At 39.2% G+C, this 14,956-nt stretch overlaps 3 protein-coding genes across 3 annotated transcripts; 1 reads left to right on the top strand and 2 right to left on the bottom strand.

The window, feature by feature from the left end:
- Positions 1-22: 22 nt before the first annotated feature.
- LOC135476566 (large ribosomal subunit protein eL24-like) lies at positions 23-5,317 on the top strand. Its single transcript, XM_064756634.1, has 4 exons — positions 23-167; positions 2,404-2,651; positions 4,052-4,097; positions 5,178-5,317. The coding sequence occupies exons 1-4, from the start codon at positions 57-59 to the stop codon at positions 5,256-5,258; spliced, it is 486 nt and encodes a 161-aa protein (XP_064612704.1). The 5' UTR covers positions 23-56; the 3' UTR covers positions 5,259-5,317.
- Positions 5,318-9,047: 3,730 nt separating this feature from the next.
- LOC135461881 (serine-enriched protein-like) lies at positions 9,048-10,016 on the bottom strand. The gene has a single exon (XM_064739153.1). It carries the CDS (start codon positions 10,014-10,016, stop codon positions 9,048-9,050), a length of 969 nt encoding a protein of 322 aa, XP_064595223.1.
- A 1,510-nt stretch (positions 10,017-11,526) lies between these two features.
- Positions 11,527-12,495, bottom strand: LOC135461870 (serine-enriched protein-like). Its single transcript, XM_064739142.1, has one exon. It carries the CDS (start codon positions 12,493-12,495, stop codon positions 11,527-11,529), a length of 969 nt encoding a protein of 322 aa, XP_064595212.1.
- Positions 12,496-14,956: the final 2,461 nt, after the last annotated feature.

Genomic DNA, 14,956 nt, shown 5'->3' with positions numbered 1-14,956 from the left:
TGTTATCATTTTCCATCATCCGTTAAAATTTAAAGCATGAATAAAGGGCGAGATGTATGCTTGTTTTGACTCTTCTGTTTTATTCTTTTAGGATCGAACTGTGTTCGTTCAGTGGGTACAAAATCTACCCTGGCCATGGGAAGAAACTGGTCCGAACCGATGGCAGGGTATGTGGTCATTACCAGCAACGTGTGACTTAAGAGAATTCCTTCGTGAAGCTACAAATTATTCACATGAGATATCTCATCTGTTTGACAGCCTGAAAATACATGCTCATGCCGTAATAATAACTTAGTAGTAGGCCCTGAAAAATTCTTGATATACCTTCAACTTAAGTTTGTTTGATCAGTTCAACGCATTAAATTAGAAAAGGTGAAACAAAATAACACTAACGCTGCAATGTTTATGATTTCATCAGCACCAGAGAACAAATGTGATGTACTTTAAAAACAGAAACATTTTAATATATTTATCTTCCAATGTGTGTGAATTCTTACCAGTTAGGTTACTCTTACAAGCAAATACTGACAGTATGTTGCTGTCACTGTCTAGTGGTAAAGGCCCCGCTGAAGTAGTTCATTTTTCAGCAACCTCATTTTGACATGTCTTAAATCACAGGGCCTTGTATTGAAATAATCAGTTAGGTCTATTACAACAACGCTATGCTATAACTTAAAAAGTAAGATAAGTTTGAAATCCTGCAGTTTAATCGAACATGTCCAACGCACACAGGAGAACCTGCTTATATAGCATGGCTCAAATTTTTTCTACTGGTGTTGCTAGATTTTAGTGTAAAATGTCAGCGTTTGAATTATAAAATTTTATGTTTTGTGAATGTCAGAAGTGGTAGAAATATTGTAGGCGACCAGCTGTAATGTCTTTGAGTATGTCTCAGAAGTTTGCCTTCATAATGGTTTTGGTGTGGATGGCACTGTTGAAAGTTCATTTTTACTTGTCTATTCGATACAAATATTTATTTCGATTCAAATACCTGTTTCAGAAACATACAAATTTTAGGATCCAGCTCCCATTGTCGTTAATTAACGTCACTCGTTGCCTTATCCATTATGTACAAATGTATTGACTTTGATGCCAAAAAGTTTCAGTTGAGTGCTTACCATGCAGATGTACACTTGCCTGCCAACATACAGCCACTCCATCAACCGTCACTTCAAAACATAAAAACGTCACTTCAAAATATTTTTTCACATTATCTCTTAAATTTTGCATTAAAGCGTGAGATATTTTTGCAAACATCATGTGCTCTTCGTGAACACTATCATGACTATGCCATAGGAATTACAAAAATACTGTGACAGGCAAAAGCATACTTAACTGCTTAAGTTTTATATAAATCCTGTTAAAAAGGACAAATGAATTTCTTTGCCTATATTTCTGAGCATGCAGTTTAGGACGTGTAATAATATAACAGCACCAAAAATAAATTTCAGCCTTTGCTTCGGGGGGTAAAAATGACTTCCAAGTACAGTTTCCTTAAGACCTCAGCGGTCAGATTGGAAATTAAGTACCTTGTAGTGGTGACATCAACGATGATCCCTATTAAAAAGAACTCTTGCGGGGGAGCGGGGATGAGACCGATTGGGGAAAGCAGAGGGGGCGTTAAGCTGGCTCAGCGAACCTATGTGGTGTCTATGATTTTCAGCTTGTCTACACAGTATATACATGTATAGGGCTAGCTGCCAGCCAGTAACAAATCTGGTGCGGTGTATATACCGTAAGTGAACAGAGACCCAATGTAAATTTTACACAATGTGGAAGACCTGTCATCCAGTATATGACATCAGTTTGAACCAAAAATTTTTGACCATTTAATGGAGACGTGTGACAGCTCAGAGCATTCCGATGCGGTCATATGGGGAAAAATTAGATTGCTTCATTTTCCTTGTGCATTCTTGTCGAATTGTCACTGGAAATCTGCAGAAGCCAAAGCCTGAAATTATCCCACTGTTTTTGGAACAGCCAAAAATGTACTGTAGCAGCCACACTTCACTGGGCTAGGGACACTTCGGGGTGTTCACTGTGCTCCGAGCAAGATGGAACGATGATGTAATTTCAAAAAAAGTCTGACTATTGCCGGAAAATGTGCATAATGCAGGGAAGTAATAAACGTGTAAAAATGCCACAGAAAGGAAAATTTCAAAAAAAAAAAAAATTTCTTGAGCATAACTTTCGTCATTTGTCTTTAGAACACAGTCTTTTCATGAATCCTTTAAACTATGAATGAGCCTAACTTTGCTAGTGTGGTAGAACTGTAGTTTACATGTACATTTATATAAGTTTGATTTAAATGATGATTAGTCGATGCTGTACGATATCTTCAATCCCATTTCATGTACTTGTTCAATTCTAGAACACTGTATTTTGAACGTGTGTTTGTTACAGGTGTTTCAATTTATCAATCAGAAGTGTCAGAGTTCACAGATGATGAAGCGTAACCCACGTAAAATAAACTGGACTGTGCTGTACAGGAGGAAGCACAAGAAGGGGCAGACTGAGGAGGTTTCTAAGAAAAGGACTCGCCGTACAACCAAGTTCCAGCGAGCTATTGCAGGCTCTTCACTGCCAGATATTCTGGCCAAAAGAAACCAGAAGCCTGAAGTGCGTAAAGCTCAACGAGAGCAGGCCATTAGGTAAACTGCTACGCTTCATTTTTCAAGATTCATTTACAGTTTTGCCACAGTCATAAAACCTGAAGTTTATGAACTAATGATCCAGTCATGAATTGTATAACACTATTTTCATGACATGAAAGGGGGTGTCGACAAGACAAAGTGGCCAAATTACCCATGTGAAAAGACTCATTTTTTTACTGCAGTGAATGTAAACAACAAAGATATTCTTTTCTCTTTGCAAATGTGGCTAGGTAATGTCAAGATCATCTGAGTAGATCCATTTAATGGCCTTAAAATAAGATGTAATATGTCCTCAATTTAAGACCGAAAATTACAATACAGGGTAAGCCCGAGTAATGTAAAGATGAGAATTAGGGAAATTTTGTAGAAAGCCGTGGAAATGTTATTTTTCCATTTGAGCATCTACATGTATATATGCATGTGCAGATGATTTCTGATATAGCTATTACTACACGTTCATTTCATGAACAGTTATTTTCAACTCGCAGTCAGCTTTGACATATGGTTGTGGTCGTAATACTGTATGTCAGTCAACAAAATATCTTGATAACTGACTCCTTACAAAACTCATCACAAAATCTGTTTAATTTGATTGTCTCCAGTAGAGAATGAATGAATGAATGATTATGCCTTTACGCCAGATCGGCAGTTTTTCAGCCATATTGTGGCGAGAACATGTTTTAATCTATAAATCAGTAAGTAGAGAATGAAGCTTTGCATAGATGAACATTGTTTGACCATATTTTATACGGAGTCCTTTCGCCTACTTTTTTTTTATCATCAGTATTCATATTTGGCTTGATATTGAGCATTTTATCTCCAAAACCACTGAACCAAATTCACTGAAACCGATACATAGATTTTGTGTCTAAAATGTATATTCTTATCTACACAAGCTGACAAAGCTAGACTTCATTGAAGATTTGCAACTTTCAGTGGCTGATCTCCTGTTTTTCTACAGTCTTTGCCTTGGATATTGTTGTCCCTGTTATCACTTAACTCGCATGCCAAATATAAAGGGTTGATAAACTCAGTAAACAAATAATTCTCATTGATTCATCCACTCACTCACACATCCACTCACTCACTCACATAACAACTCGTCCATAAATTTAAAACAAAAACAAAGGCATTTTTGCATGTCAGTTCAGAGTAGTAGTTAAGATAAATACGTAAAACAGTAGTCAGACATGTGAAAACAATGAATACTGAATAGAGAAGGAAAGGACACAAAAAGACAATCAAAACCTTAATGCATTTGAGTTACAGTTTAACTGTAATGTTTCTCCATTTTCCTTTTAGATGCCTGTATGCTTGAAGCATTTTGAATGTTAAGAAACACAACAGTGTTCTCTCACAGGGGTTGAAGTTGATATCCTTTGCTATCTCTGTTACAGAGCTGCTAAGGAGAAGCAGAAGGCTAAAGACGCCACAAAAAAGAAGGTAAGCTTTCTACAGCCTTTAAGTTATACAGCCTCTGCTGTGTGACAGGTAGTTAAATGAGAAGAAAACTTAAAACCATGACACTATAGGTTGAAAAGAGCACATTTTTTTCTTTCTGGTGGTGCCTGCTGCATCATTTTGCGATTTTTCCTCACCATATGGGTAAAGCCTGAAAACGGCAAAGCTGGCATAAATCGCTGAGCCCATTATTGCTGACTTTATTTATAATCAACTTGAGGTAAGTATTAGAATTTTTTTATGGCATGCAGCTGCAAGGAAATGCATACTCTTTTCAATGGTATTTGATTGATATTTAAATTTTCTTCTTCTTTAACAGTGAACGTGTTTGAGATTTGCACTATGGGCCTTTAATGCCAAATCCATCTTAACACATGATCTATGTAGGACTTCTTCAGCTGTCCTATCATAATGCTGGCTGCCATCATGTACGCAAAGTATTTTTCAGTTAGGATGTAAAACACCAATCAGGGAAATAAATTCCAAACAACCACAAAACACCTTTCAGTCTCTATTGAAGATCATTAGAACTCTTAGAATCTGGTGAAAATCTGGTGAGGTAGTTGGACATGGGTTATGTATATACTTGTGCTATCAGGGGCCTCCGTGGCTCAGTTGGTTAGCGCTCTAGCACAGCGTAATGGCCCAGGAGCCTCTCACTAATGCGGTCGTTGTGACTTCAAGTCCAGCTCATGCTGGCTTCCTCTCCAGCCGTACGTGGGAAGGTCTGCCAGCAGCCTGCGGATGGTCGTGGGTTTTCCCCGGGCTCTGCCCGGTTTCCATCCACCATAATGCTGGCCGCCGTCATATGAGTGAAATATTCTTGAGTACAGCGTAAAACACCAATCAAATAAATAAATAACTTTTTAGGCTGTCTTATTTCTAGTGGATCACTACTCGTATTATATATTAAGTGTTTCCTTTTATTAAACTGCAGAAGAAACAATGCTTTAGTGTAAAATCTGAAAATTATATATAAACAAAGCAAATTTAATGAATGTCAAAATTTGGAAAATGTTGTATGTGGTGTTAATTACTTATGCTTTGATTCTCCCCTTTCAGCCTGCAGGAAAGCCTCAGCAGAAACAGAAAGCCACGAAAATTGCCCCAGCAAAGCAACCCCGTGTAGGTGGCAAACGCTAATCTGATGTCCTATGTTATGATATTTTGAGTTCGCTCAAAAATAAATAATACCAGAAGAATTGGTTGTTAATTTGTCTGTTTGTCTGTTGGCATTTAGGTTACAGTTCGTGTTACTTTACATTTTGTGGGACCGAGGTAGTTAGCGTACCAGCGCCCAGCAATGGCCCAGGAGCCTCTCACCAATGCAGTTGTTCATGCTGGCTTCCTCTCCGGCGGTATACGTGGGAAAGTCTGATGGTAACTTGCTGATGATCGTGAGTTCCTCCGGGCTATGCCCGGTTTCCACTCAAGATAATGCTGGCCGCCGTCCCATAAGTGAAATATTCTTGAGTGGCGCAAAAACCCAATCAAATTCTTGCACCATATCTGCAGAAGAGTGCGAGGGAAAGTGCCTGTCCTTGAAAACGGAGGCGAAGTGTTCGAGTCCATCGTATACACTGATTCGCCTACTCAGGGACACAGGTTGGGAAAATACAGCCTTTCATTTCTTCTATATATAAAAAAGTTAGATGTGTTTGCCGTTATTAAGAGAAAATTTAAAGTTACCGAGGTTGTATCTCGCAATTGTGAAAATAGACTTGTCGGAAAAGATGCACCAACAACTACCCGATGAAAAGAATTCAACATTAAGCAGATCTGTATTTTATTCGAATAGTTGATACTTGTTAGGAGTGTCGAATCCATAAGATACGCCCGTCGTGGCGCACACGGTCGTAAGTCGATGTTGGTTACTAAGACGATGCCGATTGTTGTTGAGGGTATCCAGATGTGACATTTGTCAGAAAATGTGCAAATCTGTATGTGGTTATCTTTGTCTATAGCGCAATAAGACAATGCATTAATTAAATCTTACTCAATTGGGTCGAACCAGCTTGCTTGTAAGACAATTGCATGGACTGAAGCATGCAGAACTTGAGCATGTCTAAACTATGACACACTTGGAAGTTCATGACAATAGCGTCGGACAAATCTATCAAAGTTTACGGTTTGTCATCTACGTTCTGTTCAGTGTTGTAAAATGCTTTTTTTTTTTTTTAAAGAATATGTAACAAGGTCACAATATTGCTTGGCAACGTAAGTTCTGGGTAAGTTATTGTACAACAAATTTCAGCTGATATAACGGAAACGAACTTACCAAATTTAATGGTTGAAGTCTTGACTAAAGTCTAAGGTGGTTTTTTGATCCCGGGCCGGGAGGAAAGATGTCCTAGTTGGGCATACAAGGATAATTTCACGTGATTATTTTGTCATGTTTCAGAAATAAGAGATATGCATAAATTAGTACATGACATGTGGCGCACAATGAAATTTGTGTTAATATGCCTATATCTGTATGATGCGTATTCACTTCTTGACCAGAGTAGTGACGACAGTGTGAAAGCTTTCAAATGGTCACACCTAACCAGTGAAATAGGGCCTCTTGTCAGTTCATGTAAGTGCATGAAGTCATACCACAGAACAAAGGTACCTCCAGTTCGGTGAATTATTAGCGATCGCTGACGCTCGTGTTCGGCAGCTTGAGCAGTCTTGTGGTTCAAGACCAGATGTCTTTCCTCCAGTGTTATGCGCATGTCTAAACGGCACATATGGGAAAGCTCATTAGTAACTTGAAAAGGTCTGGTTAATGAACCCTAGTTTCCACCGCCTGTAAAACAGACTGTCATCGGAGGCCTATAAGGAAAAACAAATCCTTGAGTATGGCGTTAAGCAACAGGCAAATGGATAAAAGGTAATGTGTCGGTTAGGGATATTTTGGATTGATGTTCGAACAAGGGTCATTTGTGTGGAATTTCTGGTTCCCATGGCAACTTGTACATCGGGCGATGTGATCGCAGCTCGAAACCTCTCGACGTCATGCAGGAAGGCCCATTTCCAACCTTTCTCCAATTTTCGGGTTACCATCTACATATAAAAAGCATATATTTCAGTCAAACCTACCAGAACGCCAACAGTAGGAAAGACATCCATGAGTTCTGGCAAAATTTCAAATTAAACATCAAAACCAACCAACATGAGTGACTGAAAAATTGCTGCACGTCATTGATCGAAATATCCGTCCCTAGATATGAGGTGACGCACGGCTGCAGTTTGACTTTGTACTGATTATTTTTCAAGTTAATATTTTGGTAAGCACAAACGCCATCAATTTATACAAAACACTTTTGGGACAGAATGACTACCTAAATATTCCAATCGGATTGGGAAAGAAGCATATAAAGATCACTGGTCGGTTCCTCAACGGTCACTAACTCCACTTCTGATCAAAATAAAATTCGCCTTGTTGACAATCCATAGTAAGGAAGATGTGTCAAAGGAAAGCAATAATGTTTTAACTGATGGGTGTCGACGAAACATTGTGAATATATAGCCAAGGGTTTGCTGACACCACCGTCACTGGCTCCAGACAATTACATGGATGACGGCTAGCTTAGGGCTTGGCGACATTTGCAGAATAATTTCAACATATCTGCTTATTGTCTGAGGTTTCGACACCTTTAACGTGGACTCCAGAATGTCCAGTCAGTATTTCATAGGTGGGTGAAAAGAGACGGCTACTTTATTAAGGCTACATGGGGCGTGTCATTCTTAGTGAATCATCTATACCACATCTGTGAAGATGTGTAGCCAATATTAAAAGTGCTTCGCCAAACAGCAGGTAGATAAAGCGAATATGTCTCTGTTTTTACCCCCTGGGTGTGCTGGGCTGTCCAGGGTGTGAATGGATTATTGTCAAGTGATGAGTACCTTTGATCTTATAACAAATTTCTAAATATGGTTGAAAGATGATTTGTTTTAATTCATTGTGATTGATGTCTGGAGACAGTAGATGTCAAGCATCTTTCTCCAGGTATAGTTGACAAAGACCATCTCAGCTCTCACTTTATCGAAGGACAGTGTGCGCTGTCCAAAAGTCACATTGAATTTCTGCTATATTATAAAACTACCCTCCAAAAGCTTTAGGGTTCTTATGTGAAGAAATTTTGTTTTTTGGCTTTATAAAGCCTCACAGTGAGAATTTAGAACTCATAACAATTGTGCTTACTGTATATTCTGTGATCAACGTCTGATCAGGAAAATTTGAAAGATCTTACGATCCGTCGAGGAGGTCAAACCTGATATCATTGTTATTCAAAGAATCGCAGCTTTCCGAATATGGTCTTTGTGAGTGATTTATAATTTCGAATGCTTGTCTTTCATCTAGTTGTGTAATCAACGAATCCCTCTTTCTCGCTTTAATTGTACTTTCGTCAGGGATACTGGAATTTTAAACATAAACACAGGGTATGGAAGAGAGAAATTTTAAGGAACTGCATACACGAAGTGCCAGTTCCTTGTTTTGAAGTTTTGTTGACAATATTTTGTATCCTTTGTATAAAAGTCATATTAAATAAAATTGCCAGTGAAACCAGCGTGCTTCCATGCAGTTACCATCGGAGGAGAAAAAGGAGCGAAAGAGCATTTCTCAGAGAAACAATGGTTCAGGTTGCCAAGGTACCGCATTTTGTTTTCAAATTAAAGTATCTGTAGGTGACGACAAAAAGAAGCTATATTAGCGCTTTGCTTGCGAATACAGACGATAGGACATTTACCTGAGTCCAGAAATTTGTGTTGTGTAAAATTAATCCTCATTTATTTGAAACATGTACCAACATCAAAATACAAAAAAATCTTATACGCATGAGCACTAAATATCTAAAAACATGAAGTAAAGCGGAAAAAAATTTTAATTCATTTCCAAAAGTCAAGCAGGGACCTATTTACTAATTAAAGAATCAACATTTCCCACTACTATACAGCTGTTTTATGTATAACTTCGTCAGGAAAAAGACACAAAGGTTTTATAACATTTTCAAATGTACTTTTGGATATTTTCAGCATGTTAACACGACGGATAAAAAGTTTAAGTGTTTTTCGAAGGTACATGTATCCCGCATCGCCGCTGAACTTGTGACTCCACCTGAGAATGGCTTCCAACTTGGTTTCTTCCGAAGCCTGAATATTGTACTGGCGGAAAATCAGATCAACCTCTTGTCTGGAGAGGCGGTCAAATGCTGTCTGAGTCAATATTGTTTCTGCATTTTCAGCTATGTATTTTAAGATGATGCCTTGGAGTCTTTCGTTTAATGACAGCTGACCATATGTACATGTTGCTGAGAGCAGAGGCAGAGCTGACGTGTGGGTGATGTTCCTTTTAGCGTAGAGAAAACACGCGGCGCATAATTCTGGTAAAGCGTACTCGTGGGCCGCCTTCATGGCCCCAACCACGTTGTAAACATTCACTAGCACATTTCCACTGTAGATATAATCTAGAACACTGCGGAAAACATCTTCCTCGACGTCAGGAAGTTTCACTTGCCAGCTTTCTTCTCTCACTTTCTCTTCAATTTTCACGTTAAGCGTCCTCGATTTTCGCTTGAAGACCTTGGCGATTGCTGAAAGTGGGTTCTTCTTTCTTACAACGTCTTCGGCATTTGCGGGCAGTGTTGTGCGTGTGGACTTGGTGTTAAAGAGTTTCCTAAAGAAACTGCTTCGAACGGCCAAGATGGAACTGACAGCATACACGGGTACCTTGTGTGGTCCAATGAGAAAGCGAATATCACACAAATCGGGTTGGCAAAGAAGTTGAGAAAGATCAGCGCTCAGTCCCTCAACGTTTAGCAGTTCCACATCCGTTGACAGTCTTTTGTCTGACGTTGTTAAGAAAGTACAAAGTCCATCTCCGTGATCGAAAGAAAATTCGACTTGTTGACAATCCATAGTAAGGAAGATGCGGTCCACAAGCGATGTGTCAAAGGGAAGCAATAATGTTTTAACTGATGGGTATGGACGAAACATTGTGAATATATAGCCAAGGGTTTGCTGACACCACCGTCACTGGCTCCAGACAATTACATGGATGACGGCTAGCTTAGGGCTTGGCGACATTTGCAGAATAATTTCAACATATCTGCTTATTGTCTGAGGTATCGACACCTTTAACGTGGACTCCAGAATGTCCAGTCAGTATTTCATAGGTGGGTGAAAAGAGACGGCTACTTTATTAAGGCTACATGGGGCGTGTCATTCTTAGTGAATCATCTATACCACATCTGTGAAGATGTGTAGCCAATATTAAAAGTGCTTCGCCAAACAGCAGGTAGATAAAGCGAATATGTCTCTGTTTTTACCCCCTGGGTGTGCTGGGCTGTCCAGGGTGTGAATGGATTATTGTCAAGTGATGAGTACCTTTGATCTTATAACAAATTTCTAAATATGATTGAAAGATGATTTGTTTTAATTCATTGTGATTGATGTCTGGAGACAGTAGATGTCAAGCATCTTTCTCCAGGTATAGTTGACAAGACCATCTCAGCTCTCACTTTATCGAAGGACAGTGTGCCCTGTCCAAAAGTCACATTGGATTTCTGCTATATTATAAAACTACCCTCCAAAAGCTTTAGGGTTCTTATGTGAAGGAATTTTGTTTTTTGGCTTTATAAAGCCTCACAGTGAGAAATTAGAATTCATAACAATTGTGCTGACTGTATAGTCTGCGATCAACGTCTGATCAGGAAAATTTGAAAGATCTGACGATCCGTCGAGGAGGTCAAACCTGAACTCACTGTTATTCAAAGAATCGCAGCTTTCCGAATATGGTCTTTGTGAGTGATTTATAATTTCGAATGCTTGTCTTTCATCTAGTTGTATAATAAACGAATCCCTCTTTCTCGCTTTAATTGTACTTTCGTCAGGGATTCTGGAATTTCCAACATAAACACAGGGTATGGAAGAGAGAAATTTTAAGGAACTGCATACACGAAGTGCCAGTTCCTTGTTTTGAAATTTTGTTGACAATATTTTGTATCCTTTGTATAAAAGTCATATTAAATAAAGTTGCCAGTGAAACCAGCATGCTTCTATGCAGTTACCATCGGAGGAGAAAAAGGAGCGAAAGAGCATTTCTCAGAGAAACAATGGTTCAGGTTGCCAAGGTACCGCATTTTGTTTTCAAATTAAAGTATCTGTAGGTGACGACAAAAAGAAGCTATATTAGCGCTTTGCTTGCGAATACAGACGATAGGACATTTATCTGAGTCCAGAAATTTGTGTTGTGTAAAATTAATCCTCATTTATTTGAAACATGTACCAACATCAAAATACAAAAAACTCTTATACACATGAGCACTGAAAATCTGAAAACAAGAAGTAAAGCGGAAAAATGTTTAATTCATGGCCAAACGTTAAGCAGGGACCTATTTACTAATCAAAGAATCAACATTTTCCACTACTATACAGCTTTTTTAGGTATAACTTCGTCAGGATAAAGACACAAAGGTTTTATAACATTTTCCAATGTACTTTTGGATATTTTCAGCATGTTAACACGACGGATAAAAAGTTTAAGTGTTTTTCGAAGGTACATGTATCCCGCATCGCCGCTGAACTTGTGACTCCACCTGAGAATGGCTTCCAACTTGGTTTCTTCCGAAGCCTGAATATTGTACTGGCGGAAAATCAGATCAACCTCTTGTCTGGAGAGGTGGTCAAATGCTGTCTGAGTCAAGATTGTTTCTGCATTTTCAGCTATGTATTTTAAGATGATGCCTTGGAGTCTTTCGTTTAATGATAGCTGACCATATGTAAATGTTGCTGAGAGCAGAGGCAGAGCTGACGTGTGGGTGATGTTCCTTTTAGCGTAGATGAAACACGCGGCGCATAACTCTGGTAAAGCGTACTCGTGGGCCGCCTTCATGACCCCAACCACGTTGTAAACATTCACTAGCACATTTCCACTGTAGATATAATCTAGAACACTGCGGAAAACATCTTCCTCGACGTCAGGAAGTTCCACTTGCCAGCTTTCTTCTCTCACTTTCTCTTCAATTTTCACGTTAAGCGTCCTCGATTTTCGCTTGAAGACCTTGGCGATTGCTGAAAGTGGGTTCTTCTTTCTTACAACGTCTTCGGCATTTGCGGGCAGTGTTGTGCGTGTGGACTTGGTGTTAAAGAGTTTCCTAAAGAAACTGCTTCGAACGGCCAAGATGGAACTGACAGCATACACGGGTACCTTGTGTGGTCCAATGAGAAAGCGAATATCACACAAATCGGGTTGGCAAAGAAGTTGAGAAAGATCAGCGCTCAGTCCCTCAACGTTTAGCAGTTCCACATCCGTTGACAGTCTTTTGTCTGACGTTGTTAAGAAAGTACAAAGTCCATCTCCGTGATCGAAAGAAAATTCGACTTGTTGACAATCCATAGTAAGGAAGATGCGGTCCACAACCGATGTGTCAAAGGGAAACAATAATGTTTTAACTGATGGGTATGGACGAAACATTGTGAATATATAGCCAAGGGTTTGCTGACACCACCGTCACTGGCTCCAGACAATTACATGGATGACGGCTAGCTTAGGGCTTGGCGACATTTGCAGAATAATTTCAACATATCTGCTTATTGTCTGAGGTTTCGACACCTTTAACGTGGACTCCAGAATGTCCAGTCAGTATTTCATAGGTGGGTGAAAAGAGACGGCTACTTTATTAAGGCTACATGGGGCGTGTCATTCTTAGTGAATCATCTATACCACATCTGTGAAGATGTGTAGCCAATATTAAAAGTGCTTCGCCAAACAGCAGGTAGATAAAGCGAATATGTCTCTGTTTTTACCCCCTGGGTGTGCTGGGCTGTCCAGGGTGTAAATGGATTATTGTCAAGTGATGAGTACATTTGATCTTATAACAAATTTCTAAATATGGTTGAAAGATGATTTGTTTTAATTCATTGTGATTGATGTCTGGAGACAGTAGATGTCAAGCATCTTTCTCCAGGTATAGTTGACAAAGACCATCTCAGCTCTCACTTTATCGAAGGACAGTGTGCGCTGTCCAAAAGTCACATTGGATTTCTGCTATATTATAAAACTACCCTCCAAAAGCTTTAGGGTTCTTATGTGAAGGAATTTTGTTTTTTGGCTTTATAAAGCCTCACAGTCAGAATTTAGAATTCATAACAATTGTGCTGACTGTATAGTCTGCGATCAACGTCTGATCAGGAAAATTTGAAAGATCTGACGATCCGTCGAGGAGGTCAAACCTGAACTCATTGTTATTCAAAGAATCGCAGCTTTCCGAATATGGTCTTTGTGAGTGATTTATAATTTCGAATGCTTGTCTTTCATCTAGTTGTATAATAAACGAATCCCTCTTTCTCGCTTTAATTGTACTTTCGTCAGGGATTCTGGAATTTCCAACATAAACACAGGGTATGGAAGAGAGAAATTTTAAGGAACTGCATACACGAAGTGCCAGTTCCTTGTTTTGAAGTTTTGTTGACAATATTTTGTATCCTTTGTATAAAAGTCATATTAAATAAAGTTGCCAGTGAAACCAGCATGCTTCTATGCAGTTACCATCGGAGGAGAAAAAGGAGCGAAAGAGCATTTCTCAGAGAAACAATGGTTCAGGTTGCCAAGGTACCGCATTTTGTTTTCAAATTAAAGTATCTGTAGGTGACGACAAAAAGAAGCTATATTAGCGCTTTGCTTGCGAATACAGACGATAGGACATTTATCTGAGTCCAGAAATTTGTGTTGTGTAAAATTAATCCTCATTTATTTGAAACATGTACCAACATCAAAATACAAAAAAATCTTATACACATGAGCACTGAAAATCTGAAAACAAGAAGTAAAGCGGAAAAATGTTTAATTCATGGCCAAACGTTAAGCAGGGACCTATTTACTAATCAAAGAATCAACATTTTCCACTACTATACAGCTTTTTTAGGTATAACTTCGTCAGGATAAAGACACAAAGGTTTTATAACATTTTCCAATGTACTTTTGGATATTTTCAGCATGTTAACACGACGGATAAAAAGTTTAAGTGTTTTTCGAAGGTACATGTATCCCGCATCGCCGCTGAACTTGTGACTCCACCTGAGAATGGCTTCCAACTTGGTTTCTTCCGAAGCCTGAATATTGTACTGGCGGAAAATCAGATCAACCTCTTGTCTGGAGAGGTGGTCAAATGCTGTCTGAGTCAATATTGTTTCTGCATTTTCAGCTATGTATTTTAAGATGATGCCTTGGAGTCTTTCGTTTAATGATAGCTGACCATATGTACATGTTGCTGAGAGCAGAGGCAGAGCTGACAAGTGGGTGATGTTCCTTTTAGCGTAGATGAAACACGCGGCGCATAACTCTGGTAAAGCGTACTCGTGGGCCGCCTTCATGACCCCAACCACGTTGTAAACATTTACTAGCACATTTCCACTGTAGATATAATCTAGAACACTGCGGAAAACATCTTCCTCGACGTCAGGAAGTTCCACTTGCCAGCTTTCTTCTTACACTTTCTCTTCAATTTTCACGTTAAGCGTCCTCGATTTTCGCTTGAAGACCTTGGCGATTGCTGAAAGTGGGTTCTTCTTTCTTACAACGTCTTCGGCATTTGCGGGCAGTGTTGTGCGTGTGGACTTGGTGTTAAAGAGTTTCCTAAAGAAACTGCTTCGAACGGCCAAGATGGAACTGACAGCATACACGGGTACCTTGTGTGGTCCAATGAGAAAGCGAATATCACACAAATCGGGTTGGCAAAGAAGTTGAGAAAGATCAGCGCTCAGTCCCTCAACGTTTAGCAGTTCCACATCCGTTGACAGTCTTTTGTCTGACGTTGTTAAGAAAGTACAAAGTCCATCTCCGTGATCGAAAGAAAATT

This window comes from Liolophura sinensis, chromosome 1, assembly GCF_032854445.1.
Source record: "Liolophura sinensis isolate JHLJ2023 chromosome 1, CUHK_Ljap_v2, whole genome shotgun sequence".
NCBI classification, from domain to species: domain Eukaryota; kingdom Metazoa; phylum Mollusca; class Polyplacophora; order Chitonida; family Chitonidae; genus Liolophura; species Liolophura sinensis.
This window is presented reverse-complemented; position numbering and strand designations above follow the sequence as displayed.

What these genes read in the sequence shown, in the direction of transcription:
- LOC135476566 (XM_064756634.1), top strand. Translation starts at nt 57, where the DNA reads ATGCTTGTTTTGACTCTTCTGTTTTATTCTTTTAGGATCGAACTGTGT. An exon ending in TGGTCCGAACCGATGGCAGG is followed by an intron (nt 168 to 2,403) that starts GTATGTGGTCAT and finishes TGTTTGTTACAG; the next exon opens with GTGTTTCAATTTATCAATCA. An exon ending in AAGACGCCACAAAAAAGAAG is followed by an intron (nt 4,098 to 5,177) that starts GTAAGCTTTCTA and finishes CTCCCCTTTCAG; the next exon opens with CCTGCAGGAAAGCCTCAGCA.
- LOC135461881 (XM_064739153.1), bottom strand. Translation starts at nt 10,016, where the DNA reads ATGGATTGTCAACAAGTCGAATTTTCTTTCGATCACGGAGATGGACTT.
- LOC135461870 (XM_064739142.1), bottom strand. Translation starts at nt 12,495, where the DNA reads ATGGATTGTCAACAAGTCGAATTTTCTTTCGATCACGGAGATGGACTT.